Raw genomic sequence first — 24,829 nt, forward strand, 5'->3', positions numbered from 1 at the left:
TTTTAAGTACCTCTACATTGACAATCAAAGGCAGATCTTCTTGGTTAAGTTATTGGGTAAAAAGACAAATTTTAAGGTCACCATAGCAATATTGTGCCCGGTATTCCTCAAGCCTTGAATCCCTGAATTAGTAGCATTTGTACTAATTAGGAACAAATGAGTACAATAAAATCAATGTATCTTTGAAAGAACACTCCAAGTTCAACCTTCTAAAATACATTTGAGCTATGCCTTAGAAAGGTTTACCAATATCTTTTACAGGGGGCAATAATAAATTCCTACCACCGACCCCCTAAAAAAAGAAGATGATTGTTTTGTGATTTGCATCAAACATAGTTACTTGTGTTTGTGCTAGTATAACTTGTTTACCACCAAATAAATCCTAAAGTGACAGACTTACATATGGCAAAACAGATAATCTAACACAAAATACAGAACCAATACAACAGGTTGTGGATATTTATATAATAATAATAATAATAATAATAATCTAAATAGATTTTGCATTAATGTTCCTTAAACTTGTAATCAGAGATAGTACTGTCTCACTCCTCCTTTTTATTACATGATTGCAGGATCCCCATTTTATTTTTTACTTTGTAAACTGTGCAGAATTATGTAAAAAGAGGTTAGACTGGTTTTAAAAATTAGCTGCAAATAACTAATTTAGCACCTAAAAGTATACTTAGCTCTCTCTGCAAAGCCATTCTCTTTGGTGCAGCAGTTTTATTTTTAACTAGCACATCACGGTCTAGCTAAATCGCAGCAAGCCTGATTGCGCCATTAAACTACATGTAGCGTGCTCCCATGCTGGGTAAACTGATGGGGTTCGCTGAGAATAGACATGAGCAAGTCAAACGCTAGTTTAAAAAAACTGCTGCGCCGAAGAGGATTGCTTTACCTTGCAGCTGACAGCTTTTCCTAGCACGGGAGAGTGCTACATGTAGTTGAATGGAGCAATCAGGCTCGCTGTGATTAGACAGTGAACCCCTTATGTGCTAGTTTAAAACACTGCCGAGCGGAAGAGGATGGCTTCACTTAAAGGGACAGATTATTTCATGATTCAGATAAAACATACAATTGTAAACAACTTTCTAATTTACTTCTATTATCTAAATTGCTTCATTATTAAAGGTATACTTTGTTGAAAAAGCATAGCTAGGTAGGCTCAGCCCCAGAGTGCTATTTGCTGATTGGTGGCTGCACATTTTAAATCACCACTCATCTATCAGCAAACAGCACCCAGGTCCTATATAATGAAGCAAATTAAATAGAAGTAAATTGGAAAATTGTATCTGAATCATTAAAGTAAGTATACTTTTAGGTGCCAAATTAGGTATTTGCAGCTAAATTTTAAAACCAAAGGCTCCACATGTTCGATAATTCTGCACAGACAGCAGCATTATGTAACATGTTTCAAAATGTTTACTGTCCGTTTAGATATTTATATATAAATGTTTCAACGTGATTGTTTCAGTTAGTAAAACGTATCTGCAAGAAAACAAATAAATGGGTGTGGGTAAAAGCGGATGGTATATGAAAAACAAACATTAAAGGGACAGTCAAGTCCAAAAAAAACATGTTTCAAATAGAGCATGTAATTTTAAACAACTTTCCAATTTACTTCTATCACCAATTTTGCGTTGTTCACTTGGTATTCTTAGTTGAAAGCTAAACCTAGGAGGTTCATATGCTAATTTCTTAGACCTTAAAAGGACATTAAACACTAAATACATGCTAGATAGAATGATGCATTCAAAGAAAAGATTAGTCCATGACTAACATGTAGATGTAGGTTTTAAAGTTTCATAAGTTGTTTAAAAAGTGACAAAATAAGTGTAAAGTTTTAGTGTCTATAAAACACTGGGAGCTGCCATGTTGTAACTTGTGTTACCTTCTCTGCTGTGGCCAATTAGGGTCAGTTATAAATAGAACACTAGAGTGTGCAGCCAATGGTTGTGCTGGATTTAACAGTGTTCTGCACTTCCATTTCTAGCAGGAACTGAAAAGCTCACAATTTCAGAATGGAATTACAGGCAAAGAGGACAAAATAAATAATGAAAGTATATTGCAGAGTTGTTTTATTATATACAATTTATCATTTTATATTACCATCTCAAAGTGTTTAATGTCCCTTTAAAGGCCGCCTCTAATCTAAATGCATTTTGATAGTTTTTCACCACTAGAGGGCATTAGTTCACATAGTGCAGAATTATATAACATTATATTAGCCAAACATTATTAAAACATAATTTCCCCTCTTAATTTTTTTTAAAAAGCGCTGTTTCACAGACCCCGCTCTCTGCTGAGCGGGTCTGTTATATTTACTCAGCGCATCGGGCCAGCTGTATAGTCTCAGCAGAGAGCGGGTCTGTGAAACAGCGCTTTTTAAAAAAAATTAAGAGGGGAAATTATGTTTTAATAATGTTTGGCTAATATAATGTTATATAATTCTGCACTATGTGCAGAATTATATAACATTATTTTTAAGGTTTACTGTCCCTTTAAACTTGACAGCAGCTCCAGCTTCCCCCAGTTGTTGCAAGCCATTTCTGAAGTCATAAATGATGGATCTGTCATCCTCCAATCATGGCTTTCCCCCCCCCCAGGGGAATCAGTGTCTGATTCAACGCCGTGATTGGAGGAAGCCGGATTCCTAATTTTAGACCCAGGAAAGAGGCTTTGCAACGGGCGGAGGAAGCTGGAGCGGCTGTCAAGATTAAAAGGTATTTTTTCGCAACACAAGTGAAATGTATATTTTGATGAATAAAAGTATCCCTGTTTTTAATCAAATTTTTAAAAAAACGGCACTTTAGCATCAAAATTTACATTCACTTTAACACTCATTATCTGCTGGAGCATGCCTAGAATCAATTAAGCTGCTGTGAACTGTTGAAATACAATGCCTGTGTGTCTGATGCTAAACACTGATAAGGGGAGGGGGAAATCACACTAATCCAGAAAGCATGGCTATGTAACTAATTTAACTTATTTTTTTTAAAAAAATTAAAATACTTGCCAGCAATTTCTAAACATTTTTTTTTAAATGTGAATTATTTTTACTTAATTAGCCCTTTTAGGATATGTACGGATTTCAACATGTTTTATGGCACTTAAGGTGGACTGGTAACTTTTTACCTCTGGATTAGTAGCTTTTAACCCCTGACTAGTAAAAACAAGTGATATTTTTCCAGCCCTGTATATATTTATATTTATTATCTGGTAGGTATCAGTAAGGGTTTTATTTTATTTACATGAAAAATACTTGGACTCAAGTGTATTTATGTAAACAAAACTTGGATCTGGGAGGATTCTGATGTTTTTTTGGGTGAAAAAGACTAAGATTGATCAACAGGTGTTAATACATAACTAATTAAGATTTAGCAGGATCCAGGTTCGTTTGTATAACAAACAAATAGATCCAGCAGGATATAGCAAGATTCTTTTACCCTGGCATAGTTGACAGGTTTTGGCCCCCTGTCCTGTGGTATAACTTTCCCTAAATCTGTCCCGCATTGTGAGGAAAGCCTTGGCACAGATGTCTGACCATAGGAATCAGACAAAGAATTTCTTAGTAACTATAACATATGTCTAAGCGTTTCTATATTGTGGCATCAGCGTCTCCTGTGTTTTATATCAGAACACCAGAAAAATGAAATAATATATATATATAATTTGGCAACTGGCATATATACATACTGAGTTAACAGATTTGAACAATAAATCATTTATAATATTTTATAGACACTGTCAGGGCCGCCATCAGGGGGTGACAGGGGTGACTCCTGTCAGGGGCCCAATGAGCCAGAAGGGCCCCATGAGGCAAGAACTAAAAAAAAAAATTTTTTTTTTTTTTTTTTAAATTGGGCAGCCACCAGTGTGGTACTACAGCAGAGTGCTAATTGAGCATGGGAAATGTTATTACAAGGAGTAAAGTATTAGCATTTGAGAGGATTTCTGAGTGTGCACTAAACCACTATGCACAGTGTGAGACAGACTAGGCACTTTGTTTGCACAGTGTATGCCTGAGTCAGACGGTAGATCACTTTCATTTGCAGAGGAGGTAGGACTTACTTAGCAAATGTTTTTTTATTTCTTTGTGCAATTTCGGATTGTAACTTCAGTGTGGTAGTAGGTGTATGGTGGGGCCAGGGGGCCATAAAAACCCTTTTTTTTTTAGCAGCAGTGTATTTATGATTATTTGACAATACTGTAGAAATTCTATATTTAAAGCCATGCAGAAATGTTTCCTCCTCAATACACAAATGGCAGATGCCCTTTTGGCAGATATGCATTTTATATATATATATATATATATATATATATATATATATATATATATATATATATATATATATATATATACATATATATACATACAGACTTTCCAGATGCAAGGAGGCATACATAAAATGTTATACTCTCAGACTAAGATTGCTCAGTGTTTGAAATGAGACAGGTTAACTTAAAACTGTTCAGTTTACACTACAGCTGACTTAATTTTGAAATACATACCAACAAGCCTAAATCCTGCATTTAACCAGATCTAATGGTATGAGTACCACAGCTTATGGTCCCACCAAGACCATATAGAGTACAGCATTTTCAAAATCCATTTGTACATCTGACAGATGGGAACATTCGTACACTATATTTGAAGTGGTGCTCTTGGTTGGGGAAAATGGGGAAAAAACAAACAAACATATGTCAACCTTTTAAAGGTACTTTTCTTCATCTAGCCATCTACCCAGCTCATTAATGTACAATTTTGCATTCTCAGAATTATTTTTGTTTGCACATTTACAAATATGATTCTTTAAAAAGTGATCTCTTAATTTCTAAAAAAAATATTTATCATGCATGTCACACACTGTTGATTTAGGGGATGCAAGGTGCATAAATGTTACCTCCTGTGAGTGTTTCTGTGGGTGTCTGTGTTTATGCTTTGGTTTGTGTCTCTATGAGTGTGTATGTATTTTTTATCTGTGGGTCTCTCTATGAGGGTGGGTGTGTATGTCTTTGTGCATTTTCTGTGGATGTCTGTGAGGGTGTGTGCATATGTCTTTGAGCTTTTTCTGTGGGTGTCTCTGTGTATTTTCTCTGGATGCCTCTGTGAGGGTGGGTGTGTATGTCTGTGTTTTCTGTGGATGTCTCTGTGAGGGTGTGTGTGTCTGTGTTTTCTGTGGATGTCTCTGTGAGGGTGTGTGGATGTCTTTGTGTGTTTTCTGTGGATGTCTCAGTGGGAGTGTATGTATGTATGTCTTTCTGTGTTTTTTATGTGGTTGTCTCTCTGTGTGTGTATGTCTTTCTGTGTTTTCTGTGGGTGACTCTGTGTGTGTGTATGTCTTTGTGTGTTTTCTGAGGCTGTCTCTGTTGGTGTTTCCTTGGGTGTATGTGCAAGTTTGAGTTTGTGTGTGTGTGTGTGTCCATTGTCTGTTCCTTTTTAGGACATTTTGACCTTACTACTAATTATTCACATCTTTCTACAGACTTTGAGACTAACGAGGCCTTTCCAGAAGTAACCAATCCACCATTTAACCTTTAAATTATTATTTAGGCAGTTCAGGACCCTTCCTTTCAGCCACTGCATGCTGTTGTCATAATTTAGTTGTCATCTTCCTTTACAAAAAGATAATCAGAACTCCATATTTTGTTTTCTAAATCTCTTTTTTTTTTTTTTTTTTTTTACAAAACTGTAGTTTACCTCATTACTTGTCAGGTCAATGTAAACAAGTGCTGAGTGTTTGGGTGTCTGTGTGTGTTTCTTTGCGTGTCTGCTAGAGTGTCTATATGTGAATCCTTATGTGTGAGTGTGTTTCAGTGTATGAGTGTGCCTGTGTGTGTGTGTATGTTACTACCTTTACAACATTTCCAAGTTTAAATAGACAATTAAGAATAAAGTGCATATACGACTTTTAGTCACTTGGTCAAAAATTGCACATGTCAAAGGAGGGGGGGGGGGGGGCCCTGATCAATGGTTGAGTCAGGGGCCCCAAAATTTCTAGTGGCGGCCCTGGACACTGTACTCAATTTACATAAGGTATTTTGATGTGAAAACTCCTAGGTGGGTGTGGTCAATTAGCGGATCTGTTTTGACATTGAAATTGTCCATATATCTCCTCTCCCCAAATGTTGTCATCAATAAAATTGTAGTGTGTCATTTGTTTCTTCCAAGATGTAACTGTTATAAAATTGCATTCCATTAATAATTTTTAAAAAAAGTTAAATAATTAGAAAAAAAATAATAGTTTGAGAGTTCATCCATTTTTCTAAAATCCTGAAAAATCATGTGTTTTGAAAAGCATCACGCGCAACTTGCATAAAAAAAACTATTAATGAACACTCCAACCTGGCATTACGAACAATTAAATACAAGCAACTAAATAATTGAACAAATATTACATTCTTTAAAAACTACAATAAAACAATACAAAACAAGCAATATGTGTATGATATAGATATATATATAATAATGAGAGAACAAGCGTACTCACATAATTTATACAGAAGTGAATGGAGTGTGCTCGGCTCACACAGGTGGCTGAGGTGTATACAAATAGGTTACACAGCGGCACGATGAATATCCTCTATTTGCACTTTATCCATGCATCACCTACACAACGTTATGACAAGTAGGGGAAGTCTCTGCCGTGACAGGGCGTGGTCCCAGACTTTACTGTCTGCTTGCTGACAGGCGCGGGGAGGGCAGTTCTTGGGGCCTAACACTGTACACAACACATGGCGGCCCTGTGGCTGCGCTCATCCAGGCGGGGGGTGACCCTGGCAAGGGGCAGCCGTGGGTTAGCAGGTACAGTGGGGGTTATGTTAGTTAACAGCTAAGAGGTGGTAGTAAGGGGTTAACGGTGTATAGAAGGCCGTGAGCAGGGTGAATATGCCTCAATCCTGTCAATCTGTGCATTGAAGGGGGCAAAGTTTTAGTGTGTCTATGGGCAGAAGTTTCATTGCGTGGAAAGTGCAGTGTGGGTCAATCATTTTTTGTGGATGTTTTGCAATTCTCTTAAACCTCTTAATTTCAAGCATCTGCCCGTTCTGTCTGTAGAATAAGGTGAATTTGTCATAATGTATTAAGGGGTCTATCCCATTATTTGTATGTACAGGGGCAGAGCTTTCAGTGGAGGCGTAGGTAAATATGGGGACGGACGTCTGTGTAAACAGAGTGTATGTATGGGGGTGTCAGGTCCTCTGTATTTATGTGAAGTAACAGCTGTGTTTAGAGGGGATTGACCTGTGTGTAAGACTTTTGTTTGCAGTGGTGTTGTGAGCTATCGTGTCTGGGAGGACATGACTCCTTTGTTAGTGAGAGAGATCAGTCAGTGTTGTGTATGTGTGTGATATATATATATATATATATATATATATATATATATATATATATATATATATATATATATACTGTATACACAAATATACACAAAATCTCTGTGGAGTGGGAAATTAATTTCCTTTTGCAAAGCAGTGTGTATGTGTAGTCCATTCTAACGAAAAAAAAAATTGCATGCTCTAATTTGTAAGAGCATGTAACCCCTATTGTTGATTGGGTGACAAACAATTTCTGCTTGGGACAAGCAGTTATCTGCGACTCCCAAGAGTACTTTAACTTTGTGTTTAACCTCATGGGGGGGGGGGTTAAAACCATTTTGCTTGCAGCGCTACTATTCCTGAACTTCAGCGTGGATTTGATTTAATACAAACAGGAAAGAGATTCAGTCTGCCAGGAACAAACAGCTCAGTGGCTTGTTCTATGGCACGGTTACCACCTGGGAGTAGTTTCTTTTTGCCCAATTGTCTTTTTCACATAGAAAGACTTTCCTGAAGTATATCAGACTGATCCCGCCTAACAAGGTCAGCCCAGCCCCGAAATACCAGGCAGTCCTCCTCTGAACTAGGAAACCGCAACTCCAAAAGATCGTTTCGGCCTCGTCCGTGAGGTGCAGCCATAACCCTCTAAGCCCATTGGACGAGGAGTCAACGTCTGGTTTCCCTCATCAACCTTAGGGAGACTTTCAACAGGATTGGTATTTTGGGGCTGCATTGACATTACTCAGAGCAATCGGACTAGTATACTTCAGGAAAATTTTCCCCTGTGAAAAGCAGAACTGGGCTAAAAGAGGCTGCTCCTAGGTGGTAACTCCCTATAGAACAAGCTACTGAACTACTGTTCTCTCTTTGTATGCATTTGTATTATGAGGTCTCCCTAAGGGTGATGGAGGAAACCAGACATGGACTCCTTGCCCATTGTGCTTAGAGGAATATGACTGCACCTCATTGATGAGGCCCACAGAAGGCCGAACTGATTGTCTGGAGTTGTCATGTTCCTTGTTTAAAGGAGAATTGCCTAGTATTTTGGGGCTGGGCTGACCTTACTCAGCGGGATCAAACTGATATACTTCAGGAAAGTTTTCCTCTGTGAAAAGCACAACTGGGCTAAAAAAAAGGCTACTCCTAGATGGTAACTCGCCATAAAACAAGCTAATTCAAACAAAGAGAGAAGCGCTCTACCAGGAATGAACAACAGCTTAGTAGTTGTTTTGTCCCTGGTAGAGCGCTTCTCTCTTTGTTTGAATTTGTATTATGACCCTGGGGAGGTCTCCCTAAGGGTAATGGGGGAAATCAGACTTGGACTCCTTGCCCAGCTTGCTTAGAGGATAATGGCTGCACCTCACTGATGAGGCCCACAGAAGGCTGAAACGATCTTCTGGGGTTGTCATGTTCCTTGTTTAGAGGGGAATAGCCTGGTATTTTGGTGCTGGACTGACCTTACTCGGCAGAATCAGACTGATACACTCTGTGAAAAGCACAACTGGGCTAAAAAAGCTGCTCATAGATACTGAGTTGTTGTTTGTTCCTGGTAGAGCCCTTCTCTCTCTTTGTTTTTATTTGGGTTTGATTTTAAATAACTTTTCTGCAAGACTCAATTTAAATAATTACTTTTTACATAAAAACTAATTTTCATTTTTAACAATCGATAGCTTGTCATTTTTGACCTGTGATCACTGTGACTGGCTGTCATATTTATTGTAACTGTACTGTTGCTGGATAACCTCACATGCAGGCATCCACAAACAGTGAGGCACCCCATTGACAGGCATACAATCTCAGGGACAACCTATCTTTGTGCTTGTAAGTCTGGGGTGGCCTCCGTTATGCTATTTTTGCAAGTTCTAACTTGTGAGGAATGCAGAAAAAGCATCGTCTCACAGCTGTTGGTGAGACCCGCTCTGTAACAGCCCAGTACACAGCCGCGGTACAGGGTATGGCATGTGTCATTAAGGGGTTAATGGAATCCATTTACCAAAAAGTGTAAACATTGCAACCATGTATATAAAGCCTCATGCTACATAATTAAAAACTACGGATGAATAACCTTTGCACTATAATGTGTAATAAATAAAAAACTATCTTTAAAGGGACACTAACCCCAAATTTTTTCTTTTGTGATTCAGACAGAGCATGCAATTTTAAGCAACTTTCTAATTTACTCCTATTATCAAATTCATTCTCTTGGTATCTTTATTTGAAATGCAAGAATGTAAGTTTAGATACCGGCCCATTTTTGGTGAACAACCTGGGTTATTCTTGCTGATTGGTGGATAAATTCATCTACCAATAAAAAAGTGCTGTCCATAGTGCTGAACTGAAAAAGAAACTTAGATGCCTTCTTTTTCAAATAAAGATAGCAAGTGAACGAAGGAAAATTGATAATAGGAGTAAATTAGAAAGTTGCTTAAAATTGCATGCTCTATCTGAATCACAAAAGAAAAAAAAAATTGGGTTCAGTGTCCCTTTAACCCCTTAATGACCACAGCACTTTTCCATTTTCTGTCCGTTTGGGACCAAGGCTATTTTTACATTTTTGCAGTATTTGAGTTTAGCTGTAATTTTCCTCTTACTTATTTACTGTATCCACACATATTATATATCGTTTTTCTCGCCATTAAATGGACTTTCTAAAGATACCATTATTTTCATCATATCTTATAATTTACTATAAATTTTTTTATAAAATATGAGGAAAAAATGGTAAAAACACACTTTTTCTAACATTGATCCCCAAAATCTGTTACACATCTACAACCACCAAAAAACTCCCATGCTAAATAGTTTCTAAATTTTGTCCTGAGTTTAGAAATACCCAATGTTTACATGTTCTTTGCTTTTTTTGCAAGTTATAGGGCAATAAATACAAGTAGCACTTTGCTATTTCCAAACCACTTTTTTTCAAAATTAGCGCTAGTTACATTGGGACACTGATATCTTTCAGGAATCCCTGAATATCCATTGACATGTATATATTTTTTTTTAGTAGACATCCCAAAGTATTCATCTAGGCCAATTTTGGTATATTTCATGCCACCATTTCACTGCCAAATGCCATCAAATAAAAAAAATCGTTCACTTTTTCACAATTTTTTTCACAAACTTTAGGTTTCTCACTGAAATTATTTACAAACAATTTGTGCAATTATGGCATAAATGGTTGTAAATGCTTCTCTGGGATCCCCTTTGATCAGAAATAGCAGACATATATGGCTTTGGCGTTGCTTTTTGGTAATTAGAAGGCATATTTTTCAACAATGGATACCAAGAGAACAAAGCACATATGAAAATAGAAGTGAATTTAAATGTATCTTAAAATGAGATGGTCTATCTGAATCGGACAAGTATTAATTTTGACTTTCCTATTACTTGAAGGGATTAATAGCAATGGGGAGTCCCAAGTCAATAGTGGATATCTCTATCATAACATTTCCCGCCCCCCCCCCCCCCATCCTTTTGATTCAGGTGCCTTTTTTATGGAATTATATCTTCCTTCCACTACCCAGCATGCATTACCATTTATAGTTTGATAGTGATTTGCTGCTTCCATCACCACTGGTACACAGTTGTTGCCACAAGCAGCACATAGCATGGGATCTAGCCTCAAGATTATCTGTTGCAGTAATGATAGTGGATTGTACCATCTGGGCATCACTCTGTACATCCCCTGGCACTGGCAGCTAACTGTAGAGTTGACTGGGTGCATTCTTATACATCATATACAATCTGGTGCCTAATAAATACAGTGCCCAGGTCCCTATTCAGCCCACATCTTCAGTAATTAAACAGGTCTAAGAAGCATGGAATCTAGCCACAAGATAGTTATTGGCTGTTGCAATGATGAGAATGCATGAGAGCCATATTGTGTTGTCTGGCCACATCTCACAGCTTTCCTCATTCACCATCTCCAGCCTTAACTTTGTTACTTGAACAAATAATAGCACCTGTCTTTGTGTGTTTAAAGGGTAAGACTTGACTGGGATAAAAAGCTGTGTTTTTGAAGGAAGCGTGGGCATATCTGCCTGATTGGAAACATGAATTTGTGAGTGAGGGTTTGTCATGCAGAGCTGTAACTGTTTGTGTATTTCTGTGGTAAAACCGTTCATTTGTCTGGGTGTATTAGGGAAACAGTTGTCAGCTGTCAAAGTCTCTTGAACGTATTTCCATAAATAAAAGTCTGCTCCTTAATTTCGTGTCATGTTTAATTACTTATATGTCCAGAGTTTTTAGGTGTAACATAAATTAGCTGTGCACAAACTTGCATTTCCTCGTCTTTTAAATATATATTTATACAGATTTACATGTTTTCATGTAAACATTTTTTTTTTAAATTGTTTAGCTGCTAACTTCATATGTGTAATAACAATTTGCCACTTTCCATGTTGCTTTAAAGGGACATGAACCCCAATTTTTTTCTTTCATGAGTCAGAAAGAGCATGTGATTTTAAACAACTTTCCAGTTTACTTCTATTATTTGCTTCCTTCTTTTGTTATCCTTTGCGGAAAGGTTTAGCTAGGTAAACTCAGGAGCAGCAAATAACCTAGGTTCTAGCTGCTTATTGGTGGCTGCATGTGTATATGTATGTGTGTGTGTGTGTATGTATGTATGTATGTATATATATATATATATATATATATATATATATATATATATATATATATATATATTTAGTATTAGTAGAGATAAAGCAAACACTGCACGGACAATCAAAGTGCTGTTGTAGTCAAGTAGGTTTATTCATCCACAAGTTAGACAAAGTCAGACATCAGAACACCTGACATGTTTCGCACAGGCGTACCTGCGCTTCAGCAGAGGATTGGATTGTCAAATTTTGGTTTAAGTATATAGTTTATATGTTTCATTATGTCGTTTTGGAAAATATATGCAAGTGAACATGTTCCAAATGCTTTGACAGTTCTATGCTGTGAGAAATATCTTCTTATATGTTATAAGCGCCAATAATAGAATTTGCCAAGTATAAACAAGTCGTAATAGAATGTATTTATTCGCAACTATGCGATTGGTTCACTCAATACCCAATCAGAAGTATAGGACGGGTTCAAATAGCTACTGCAGAGAGTGCCCTGGTAATTTTGAAACGCGTTGCTCACGTGACTCTTCATCGGAGCACACCTGTTAATTGTAACTTGGCTAGTGGACTTGTGTTTGTGGCGCTTCTGAACCTGTGCTGTTGCACGTCTGTCGGTTCTGGCTTGTTGTGTACGACCAGGCCGTTCAGTGTGTGTTTTTTTGCGGCCATCAAGTCACATACTACCATTTGAGTTACATTTGTATACGATCTTTGATTATATTTAATCTGTGGACTTCATTCACTCTGGAAAGTTACTATACAGCCAACTGAGAAAGAGATCTATCAGCGTCTAAACATTACGCCGACTACAGCAGTTTTACACTGAGTACAGAGTGTTTGTTTTCACAAACATTTTGTGATACTTCCTTAAGAAGAATTCTCCTTTTTCATTGGAGGATAAAAACATCAAATACAAAGTATCGACACATAATAAACAACAAGGAACACCCTACCTGTGTGTGAAACTTATGATCTGCACAATCAATTGGATGTAACGGCTGTGTCTTTTTATCACTGACTTTTTTCATCAACTTTTTTCTATTTGTTCAGCAATTTCATTGACATTGCATATTATTGTACATTTTATTTTATGTTTATATTTTATTATATGAATTGTTCTGTATAGATTGTTTGTTATAAGGTCGAATATATATATATATATATATATATATATAATCATTGTATTAAATTTTTATTTATCTACTTATTATATTATCGCCACTTAAATTTTGTGTTCATCTAGCACTTCTGATATATTAGTCGTTATATACGTTAAGCTACTTATGATAATTTTGAGATATTCTTCTGGCAATTGCGGTTAACATTCTGCGTTTGCCTTAATATATTTTAGAATTATTTATGAATTATTTTTGACCCATTAGCGTAATTAATCTATCCAATACGGTTACATTTTAGCTTTCATTGGCGCTCCTTGGCCTTTTTATTCTGTATTAACAGAAAAATGTGCAATATGCATCAAAACGAAATTAGATGGGTGCGTAAATTTGGGCACCCCAACAGAAATATTGCATCAATATTTTGTAGAGCCTCCTTTAGCCTCTAGACGCTTCCTATAGCCTATATTGAGTGTCTGTCTGGATTCTGGATGAAGGTATTTTGGACTATTCCACCTTGCAAAACATCTCTAGTTCAGTTAGGTTTGATTGTTGCCGAGCATGGACAGCCCGCTTCAAATCACCCCACAGATTTTTAATGATATTCAGGTCTGGGGACTGGGATGGCCATTCCAGAACATTGTACTTGTTCCTTTGCATAAATGCCAGAGTAGATTTTGAGCAGTGTTTGGGTTGTTGTCTTGTTGAAATATCCAGCCCCGGCGTAACTTCGACTTTGTGACTGATTCCTCAACCTTATTCTCAAGTATCTCCTGATATTGAGTGGAATCCATGCCACCCTTAACTTTAACAAGATTCCCAGTACCGGCACTGGCCACACAGCCCCACAGCATGATGGAACATCCACCAAATTTTACTGTGGGTAGCAAGTGTTTGTCTTGGAACGCTGTGTTCTTTTGCCGCCATGCATAACGACCCTTGTTATGACCAAATAACTCCATCTTTGTTTCATCAGTCCACAGCACCTTCTTCCAAAATTAAGCTGGCTTGCCCAAATGTGCGTTTGCATACCTCAAGCGACTCTGTTTGTGGCGTGTGTGCAGAAAAGGCTTCTTCCACATCACTCTCCCATACAGCTTCTCCTTGTGCAAAGTGCGCTGAATTGTTGAACGATGCACAGTGACACCATCTGCAGCAAGATGATGTTGGAGGTGGTCTGTGGGCTGTTTTTGACCGTTCTCACCATCCTTTGCCTCTCCGATATTTTACTTGGCCTGCCACTTCTGGCCTTAACAAGAATTGTGCCTGTGGTCTTCCATTTCCTCACAGTGGACACTGACGGCTTTAATCTCTACGATAGCTTTTTGTAGACTTCCCCTAAACCATAACGTTGAACAATCTTTGTTTTCAGGTCATTTGAGAGTTGTTTTGAGGCCCCCATGTTGCCACTCTTCAGAGGAGAGTCAAACAGAACAACAACTTGCAATTGGCCACCTTAAATACCTTTTCTCATGATTGGATGCACCTGTCTATGAAGTTCAAGGCTTAATGGGCTCTCAAACCAATTGTGTTCCAATTAATCAGTGCTAGGTAGTTACAGGTATTCAAGTCAACAAAATTACAAGAGTGCCCACATTTATGCACCTGTCTAATTCGTTTTGATGCATATTGCACATTTTCTGTTAATCCAATAAACCTCATTTCACTACTGAAATATTAATGTGTCCTTCAGTTATTTGATAGATCAAAATGAAATTGCTGATCCAAACACCCAATTATTTATAAATGAAAATCATGGAAACATTTTTGCTGAAGACACGTTCACTGTTGTTTATACCTCTGTATGCTTTTATGGAAGGGAGCTAACCTGCAATGAAGGATACCAAGATAAACAGGCACATTTAATGCTTTTTTATGTCTTTTATACTCCTAATAAGCTTAATATATTATCTAGTAAGTACTCTCAAAGGAACAAGTAAAAAATGAAACTGTCTTGGATCAGATAAAACATTCATTTGTTTTTAAGAAACTTTTCAGATTACTTCTGTTATCAAATTGATTTTATATGGTATGATTTGATGAAAAAGAAAGCATACCTAGGTAGGCTCGAGCAGCAATGCACTACTAGGTGTTAGCTGCTGATTAGTGGCTATACACTCATCCCTCTTGTCTTTGACTCACCAGATGTTGTCAGCTAGCTCCCAGTAGTAAACTGGGCTCTGGAGCAGGGTTTAAACCTTTCAACCCACATCTACAGTAAACCGGTGTAAGAGGCAGAACTTTCTCTAGTAAAGCTGTTACTGGTTTAGTGATAATGTACGTGCAGTCTGTGGTGTTTAGGGCAGTAGGCCGGCTGCACCTGGGTTTTACAGATGCTTGTCTGTTTTGCCAGAGCTTGTGCAGTTTTAGTGTTTTGGCGCAAAGGGCTCTATGCACAATAAAAGCTTTCTCTTAACAGTGGAACTTATTAAAATAATGAATAACTATTTTTCCTTAATAAATTATGCTGCACAATACTTCTATGTAAAATTAAAATTCTGCATTTGTGCAAATGTCTAATTCATACTTATTTTTAAGTAAAATGTTTGTTTTGTGTAACATAGGAGCACCAAACTTAAAGGGACAGTAAACACTTTGAGATGTTTTATATAAAATCTTATATATAATGAAACAGTTTTGCAATTTATTTTGCCCACTCTTTATGTAATTTAGTTCTGAAAATCGATCAATTTCTAACTCTAAGAACTTGGAATACATCGCTCTGACTTATCAAGGGTAACCCTGCTACATATCTATCTCTAATTGGCTTTATCAGATAACAACTGCAAAACAATTACAAAGTGTTTGCTGTCCCTTTTTAAAGAAGCATAAAACAACCCTTTTTCTTTTGATTAAAATATACCAATCCAATTTACTTCATTATTGTATTCTTTGTTGCAGTAATTTTGCAAGAAAGATTTAGTATTAGAGGACAGAAGTGTTTCTATTAAAAGCATTCTTGCAAAACTCCTGATATATTGTTCCCAACATATGCAAGCTCCAGAGCCTACCTACCTGCTTTTAAACAAACAAAAGATAACTAGAGAATGAAGTAAATTTAATAATAGAAATAAATTGGAATTTTTTTGTTGTTGTTGTTGTTGTTTTTTCAAACTGTATTCTGGATCTGATATATGAAAAACATTTTAGGTTTCCTGTCCCTTTTAACTTAAAAAAAAAAAAAGTTACTGCTGTGACTAGCACAGCTGATTGGATTAGTGGCAGTTTCTGCTCTGTTTCTGTAGTGCTCTGAAGTCCCAAACAATGCTTTAAAGCGATATTCCAGCCAAAATTGGAAACCACATGGGTGCATTTCGGTATTGAACAGAAGCAATTATGTAATATACATGTATTAGTAAAATTGCTTCTAATAAAAGCTATAGCTGTTTCAAAAGTGTATGCACCGTGCACCAGCATTTTAAACACAGCACTTGCTCAGAGAGCCTAAGGTGCTTGTACCATCTGGTAATGACTCAATTTGTTTATTGTGGACATGCTACCAAGCCCCACTGATTATCTGAGCAGCTGCAGTATTTAAAATGTGGGTGCAGTGACCATATCTAGTTATGCTTCACATGCACGTGCAGAGAAAAATGTTAACACTAAAAAAAACAGTGATAACTTTTACTAGAAGCATTTTTGCTAATACATGTACATTGCAAATTTGTTTCTATTCGAAGATGTAATTCATCTATGTGCATTTCAATTTTGATTGGAATGTCCCTTTTAACTATGTGTTTAACCAATGTGTTCATGCCACTTTATTACTATAATGACCCTTCAAAGTAAACAACTTTTTTTGCCTTTATACTCTTTAAACTCCATTACATGTGCACAATCTATTGAGTTACCATTACTTAGGAAGTGACTCTTGTACATAAATATATACTGATTAGATTAAAAGTATTAAATAGAAATGAAATTAATTTCCACAATTCCATACCATTATCAGGAGAACAGCTGGTTTCTAAGACATTTGAAAAATGTATATTTTATACATTTGTCTTTGCTTACTGACCTTAAAGCCATTTTGTATTTTTCTAAGCTTCAAAACCAAAATAACATTTTAATTGTGTCATGCTTAGTGGAGAGGTGTTTGTTTGTAGAAGTCAAAATTTACAACACACTTACTATGAGCATACATTGTAACGTGGGCTTACGCTTTATTAGAGGAGTTTGTGGGAGTTTTGTAACACATAAGAACTAGAGGCCGAGCTGTGTCTCTAGCACAACATTTTATTGAAATTGGTTATCTAAATACCTGTGGTTTGACATGGACCGCAATAGAAAAGTTTTATTAGCCAAGTACAGCTGGGGACCATTTTAAATTATAAAAATGGAGGTGTTTTGGATATTCAAGCCAAAAATGGCTACCTGCAGTCTTGAACTCAGAGGGCCTGATGATCTAAAGCTCTCCGCTCAGGTGAGATGGTCTTCCAGCACTGCGAGATCCCTAGTGAAATACTTAAAAGGCAGATTTTGCTATACTTCTCCAATGGGCCATTAAGACAAGCCCAGTGCAATATAGCAGTGTATGACATGACAGTTCTGCTGCATTTACACTTTGTGCTTTCTATTTAATATCACTTTACAATACAGATTATGCTGATTAGATTTTAACTTTTATAGACAATTGGCACATTTAGGCAAGTATTCCACTTGCTTTTCCCAAGAAGTACTCGGTATTCATTGTTACCAATGCACCAGAAAACTTAGGGAAGGTGTGCAAATGACATACATCTTATGCTTTTTGCTTTGTGTACTGTGTTTAACCACATACATTCCCATTTGGTGTAGGTGCAGCAAAAATAAAACTACTTCTGGACAGCTGTTTTGAGCTTAATAGCTCACATCAGCAAAAGATAGGTTTGATTTGCTGTAAAGTGAAGCTTATTTCCTGTGTGTGTATGTATATTATATATATATATATATATATATATATATATATATATATATATATATATATATATATATATATATATATATATATATATATATATTAACACACACACACACACTTTCTACCAGGAAGGAACAACAGCTAGTTCCATGGCGATTTACCACCCAGGAGCAGCCTCTTTTTAGACTAGTAAGTAAGTAAGGTCAGTCCAGCCCCGAAATACCAGGCAATTCTCCTCTGAACAAGGAACATGACAACCCCAGACAATCGTTTCAGCCTCCTATGGGCCTCGTCAGTGAGGTGCAACCACATTCCTCTAAGCACACTGGGCAAGGAGTCCATGTCTGGTTTCCCCCATCACCCATAGGGAGACCTCCCTAGGGTTATACTAATTTGCATACAAAGAGAGAAGCACTCTACCAGGAGATATATATATATTTTTTATTTCACTCTCTTTGAATGAACAACAACACATGACATTACACCATGACATGATTTATTTAACAGAAATAAAGCCAAAATGGAAAAGCCATGTGTAAAAAAAAAAAATTAAGTACACCTTATAGTTCAATAGCTTGTAGAACCACCGTTAGCAGCAATAACTTGAAGTAATCGTTTTTTTCTTTATGACTTTATCACTCTCACATCGTTGTGGAGGAATTTTGGCCCACTCTTTACAATGTTGCTTTATTTCATTGAGGTTTGTGGGCATTCGTTTATGCACAGCTCTCTTAATGTCCCGCCACATCATTTCAATCGGGTTGAGGTCTGGACTTTGACTGGGCCATTGCAACACCTTGATTCTCTTCTTTTTCAGCCATTCTGTTGTAGATTTGCTGGTGCGCTTGAAAGCCATAATCCTGTTTCATGACCCAATTTCGGACAAAATTTAGCTGTCGGACAGATGGCCTCACATTTGACTCTAGAATACTTTGGTATACAGAGGTGTTAATGGTCGACTCAATGACTGCAAGGTGCCCAGGTCCTGTAACTGCAAAACAATCCCAAATCATTACCCCTCCACCATTGTGCTTAACAGTTGGCATGAGTTGTTTGATTTTCGCCAAATGTGGTCTCGTCTGTCCAAAGGACTTTGTTCCAGAAGTCTTGTGATTTGTTCAGATGCAACTTTGCAAACCTTTGCAATCCTAAGCTGTGCTGCCATTTTCTTTTTAGAGAGAAGAGGCTGTCTCCTGACAATCCTTCCATACAAACAATGCTTGTTCAGTCTTTTTCTAATTGTACTGTCATGAACTTTAACATGCTAACTAGGGCCTGTAGAGTCTGAGATTTAACTCTTGGGTTTTTTTTTGCAATTTTTCTGAGCGTTGCACGGTCTGACCTTGGGGTGAATTTGCTGGTACGTCCACTCCTGTAAAGATTTACAACTGTCTTAAATGTTTTCCACTTGTGAATAATCTTTCTTACTGTAGAATGATGGACTTTTTTGTTTGGAAATGGCGTTATAACCCTTCCCAGACTGATGGGCAGCAACAATTTGATTCTCTAAGATCATTGCTGATGTCTTTCCTCCTTGGCATTGTGTTAAAACACACCTGAATGCTCTAGACCAGCAAACTGCTAAAGCTTCAACAGTTAATAGAGGTGGTGACACTTGCTGATGATAAATTAATCAAGGGCATTTGATTAGCAGCACCTGGAAGCAGTAAGGGTGTACTTAGTTTTTCACACATGGCTTCTACATTTTGGCTTTGACACAGTGTAATATGCTATGTGTTGTTCATCTGAGGTTGTATCTAGAAAATAGGACAATGTTCTTCTGTGCCACTGTGCGTATATTTAATAACTATATATACGCACAGCGGCACAGGAAAGAGCATTGTCCTATTTTCTAGATGTGCAAGGAGGGGAGGATTTTCTTGCAGACGGTGTGCAGACTTCGATATGGACTGATTTTATATGTCTTATGTTTTAATTGCTTGCTTCAGCTATGTGTGATAACTTTCATCGGTGTGTGCATTCTGCTGACTATCAATAGTTTAAAGAGATAGTCAAGTCCAAAAAAAACTTTCATGTTTCAAATAGGGCATGTAATTTTAAACAACTTTCCAATTTACTTTATCAGCAATTTTGCTTTGTTCTCTTGGTGTTCTTAGTTGAAAGCTAAACCTAGGAGATTCATATGCTAATTTCTTAGACCTTGAAGGCTGCCTCTAATCTAAATGCATTTTGATAGTTTTTCACCACTAGAGGGCATTAGTTCACGTGTTTGATTTAGGTAACATTGAGCTCATGCACGTGAATGGAGACAGCTCTGATTGGCTAAACTGCAAGTCTGTCAAAAGAACTGAAATAAGGGGGCAGTCTGCTGAGTCTTAGATACAAGGTAATTACAGAGGTAAAATGTGTATAATTATAACTGTGTTGGTTATGCAAAACTGGGTAATTGTTAATTAAGGGGTTATATTTTAAAACAACAAAAATTCTGGTGTTGACTGTCCCTTTTAATGCTAAAAGTAAAATAGCTCATGTATTGAAGGCGCATAGTTCATATTTTAGATGCGTGATTTACATTGATTTTTATTCCCCATAGGTTTATGTGGGGTAAAAGGTATAAATATAATACTGCATCTTTTTCCTTCAAGCTTACAAATAGTACCAACTATAAACGGATCGTATGTGCCGTACTGACAATATGCTTTGAGTGAAACTATCTGCAGCAATGCGTTTTTAAGATGTTGAATTTGTATGGATGAATGTATCTCTATATAACACAGTTAAAGTTTCATTCAGTGGAAGCTGAAAATTAAGGTTAGATGACGCCAGGAAGGAGGGGTCAGGAGGCCATTTCAAAACGGCCGAATGAGAACTAGTTAGTCTTTTTACTTGCAAAGTATATTGGCATCAAAATTGGGCTACAGTTTGCTGTACAAATCATTAAATACATTATCTTAATTAAGTTATATTCTTTTTTGGGTTGACTGTTCCTTTAAGCATCTGACCTTGTACAGCTGATCCCCCTGCGTTCATAGTATTCAAGCTCTATGCTGCAGTTGTAAGTTGCTGAGCCTTCCAGCATGATTGACATAATCGATATACTCGGCTAGGCCGGATGAGTTTTCCTGAACACCAACGGACCATTGGGAGATGCTTACCCACAAGCTCTATGCTGCAGCAACTTACAACTGCAGCATAGAGCTTGGATGCTATGATCGCAGGGGGATCAGCTGTACAAGGTCAGATGCTTAAAGGAACAGTCAACCCAAATTCTTTTCTTTTGTGATTCAGATAGAGCATGCAATTTTAAACAACTTTCTAATTTACTCATTATCAAATTTTCTTAATTCTCTTGGTATATTTATTTGAAAAGCAAGAATGTAAGTTTAGATGCCGGCCCATTTTTGGTGAACAACCTGGGTTGTCCTTGCTGATTGGACAGCACCATTAAACAAGTGCTGTCCAGGGTCTGAACCAAAAATTGGCTGGCTCCTTAGCTTAGATGCTGTCTATTTCAAATAAAGAGAGAACGAAGAAAAATTGCTAATAGGATTTAATTAGAGCATGCAATTTTAAGCAACTTTCTATCTGAATCGCAAAAGAGAAAAAAATTGGGTTCAGTGTTCCTTTAAGATTGGACACTGCAGCGATCACGGATCGCTGTGAAGATTCGTGAGATCTAAAGTTCTTTCAGACCCACTGTAAAGGGTCCCTTAGGCGAGGGTAAATCCCTCAGTAGGTCGTACCCTTTAAGTGGGATACTATAAGGCTGCATTAACACGACTAACTTTGACTGGTTATTCAGCTTTTATGAACCCTTCCCTGATGCATAACTGCCCTGCATATATGACCTGCTCTGCTTGTACTAACACATGTGAAATCTTGCAAGCTGATTTTCCTTGCTTTCCACTGGGAAACACTAACCTTGTGGTTATATGGATTGCTTCTGCTTTCTTTAAAGAGACTCTTTAATGTAGTTGTCCTTGTTTTGGACTATTTATATGATCACATCAGTCCTTATCATTGACAGGACAAGGGAATCTGGACAATAATTACCAGAATATTACCTCATTCACTGACTTTAAGAGCTTTATCAATTAAATGATAGTTCCCAATGGCCATTGGTGTATTGGTCTCCTTTTTGGTATTTTTTTAGTAGGTAGCAGCACTATTTTCCTTAATATGAGGAGAGTCCACGGCTTTATTCCTTGTGGGAAATTCAGAACCTGGCCACCAGGAGGAGGCAAAGACACCCCAGCCAAAGGCTTAAATACCCCCCCCCCCCAATTCCCTCATATCCCAGTCATTCTTTGCCTTTCATCACAGGAGGTTGGCAGAGAAGTGTCAGAAGATACAGAGTAGTTCTTTATGTAGGGTATCTACCCTTTGGAATGGGACTGGAGTTTTAAGTAATCTTGTCAACCTCTCAGTGAGAGCATTGACGAATGTTAGACTCTGGAGATGCAGGAAGAGTCTTTCTGCAAATCCATCCAGACTCATTAACAGCTGTGTTTCTGTTCCACGGCATAGATTCTGGTAAGATAATTTCATTTTTTATACACATATAACGCAAATAGACAGGGTCACAGTGTGACTCCTTTTATCTGTATGGAATCAAGAGTTAATATCTCCAGAAGGGAAAATTGAACGGGGGGGGGGTAATTAATCACATAATTTATTTTATTTTGATTATGCTGCGACATGTGTGAGATGAGGCTCAGGCAAATGTTGGAACGTACAGGTTTTACTTTCGTTTTGGGTAAGCTGTGCAACCTGTTAGGCTTGGCGTGCTTTTTCCTATAGCAGGGGCAGTACTGCATGGCGCACCACGTGACCGGGTGTGGTCACACCGATTTCCTTTTTCATGACCGTGCGGTTTATCTGAGACAAAGCGGTTTCTCCTGGGTTTGGCCTGGGTCATAGGAGGTGATGAGTGCCCCAGCCATTGGGGGTATAAAGGTGCCATTTTATCTTGTTTCCTTAGTCTGCTTTATAAGCGCAAGCTATGGAGGACTGTGATACGTTAGAGGGTACTCCCTCTTTACCTAAGTCTAATACCTGTCTATATTGTGGGGAGGCCACGGTATACCCGCCTGCTCAATTATGTTTCACATGCCTTTATTAAGTAATCATGTCAAGGAAAGTCAATATGTTAAGTACCACTGAGCCGTCCACATCTGAGGAGTCTCCGTCCTGTGAGGTGCGCACCCTACAGTCATATCCTAATACACATGCAGCTTCCCAAAGCACTCTTAATCCTCCATCTGGAGGGGCCCTTTTACCGCCAGACTTAACTAAACAGTTACAAACGGCAGTGTCTGCGGCCTTCAGTGCTTTACCTCGCCCTGCTAAACGCAAGCAAAAGGTCAAATATTGCTATCCTTCCCAGGGGTCATCTACTAGCTTATTGAATTTATCTGATACAAGATTATCCATTGATGAAGACGCCTCTGATACTTCAAAGGATGCTCTCTCTGGGTCGGAATCTGCTGCCTCTAAGCCTCCAGCTGCGGAGGAACCAGACTTTAGATTTAGGATTGAACATTTACTCTTTCTGCTAAAGGAAGTTTTGGCTACTTTAGAGGTTCCAAAGCCTAAATTGCTTGAGGAACCTTGTATTCCTAAATTTGATAAGGTCTACGAGGAAAGGGTTGTACCACAGACTTCCTGGTTTTTTGTAAAGATGGCGAACATTATTAAGAATAAATGAAAAACACTTGGTTCGTCATTTTCCCCTTCTTCCTTTAAAAGATTATTCCCGGTTCTGGACTCTCAATTGGAGTTGTGGGGTTCCATTCCCAAGGTGGATGGCGCTATCTCCACGCTTGCTAAGCGCACTACTATCCTGCTTGAGGATAGTTTTGTCGGTTAAAGAGCCCATGGATAAAAAGATAGAAACTCTGTTAAGAAAGATGTTTCACCATACGTGTTATATGTTTCAACCGGTAGAGGCTGTTGCTGCGGTCGCTGGAGTGGCTACCTACTAGTGTGACTCCTTATCTGAGTTGATTGAGGTGGAGGGTCCCCTCCATGTGATCCAAGACAGAATGCCTTAAGGGTGGCTAATTATTTTATTTGTGATGCAAATATGCAGATTATTCACCTGAATGCCAAGGCTTCAGGTTTTTCTGTTCAAGCCCGTAGGGCACTCTGACTGAAGTCTTGGTCTGCGAATATGACTTCGAAGTCAAGACTTCTTTTCCTCCCATTTAAGGGAAAGACTCTTGTTTTTCCAGGCCTGGACTCGATTATCTCCACGGTTACTGGAGGCAAAGGTGCCTTTTTACCGCAGGATAAGAACAAACCTAAGGGACAAGGTCCTAATTTTCGATCCTTTGGTTTGGATAAATCCCAATGTCAGCAGCCCTCCGCAAAGCCCGAGCAATCCAAGGGGATTTGGAAGCCGGCTCAGTCCCTGAAAAAAACAAGCAGAATATGAAGCCCGTCGAGTCAGTCGACATGAAGGGGCGGCCCCCGATCCTGCTCTGGATCTTGTAGGGGGCAGACTATCACTCTTTTCGAAATCTTTGTTTGGGGACATGCAAGACCCATGGGTCCTGGAGGTCATCGCTCAAGGATACAGGGTAGGTTTCAAGTCTCATCCACCCAGGGGCAGATTCCTCTTGTCAAACCTGTCTTCAAGACCAGAAAAGAGAGATACCTTTCTAGGGTGCATGAGGGATCTCTTCTCTCTGGGAGTCATTGTACCGGTTCCTCTGGCAGAAAGAGGTCTGGGATACTACTCAAACCTTTTTGTGGTCCCAAAGAAGGAGGGAACTTTTCGCCCAATTCTGGACCTAAACTGCTTAAACAATTTCCTATCTGTCCCCTCGTTCAAGATGGAGACAATAAGGTCCATCCTTCCTTTTGTTCAGGAAGGACAGTTCATGACTACGATAGATCTGAAGGATGCTTACCTTCACGTT

General features: G+C 38.1%; 1 protein-coding gene across 1 annotated transcript in view; it reads left to right on the forward strand.

The window, feature by feature from the left end:
* The first annotated feature begins 6,694 nt into the window (after positions 1–6,694).
* The window catches only part of TXNRD2 (thioredoxin reductase 2), a 566,113-nt gene continuing 547,978 nt past the window's right edge, over positions 6,695–24,829 (forward strand). Inside the window, 1 exon segment of the mRNA XM_053701924.1 lies at positions 6,695–6,808. Within this exon segment, the coding sequence (XP_053557899.1) occupies positions 6,739–6,808 (70 nt within the window). The 5' untranslated portion in view covers positions 6,695–6,738.

This window comes from Bombina bombina, chromosome 2, assembly GCF_027579735.1.
Source record: "Bombina bombina isolate aBomBom1 chromosome 2, aBomBom1.pri, whole genome shotgun sequence".
NCBI lineage: Eukaryota > Metazoa > Chordata > Amphibia > Anura > Bombinatoridae > Bombina > Bombina bombina.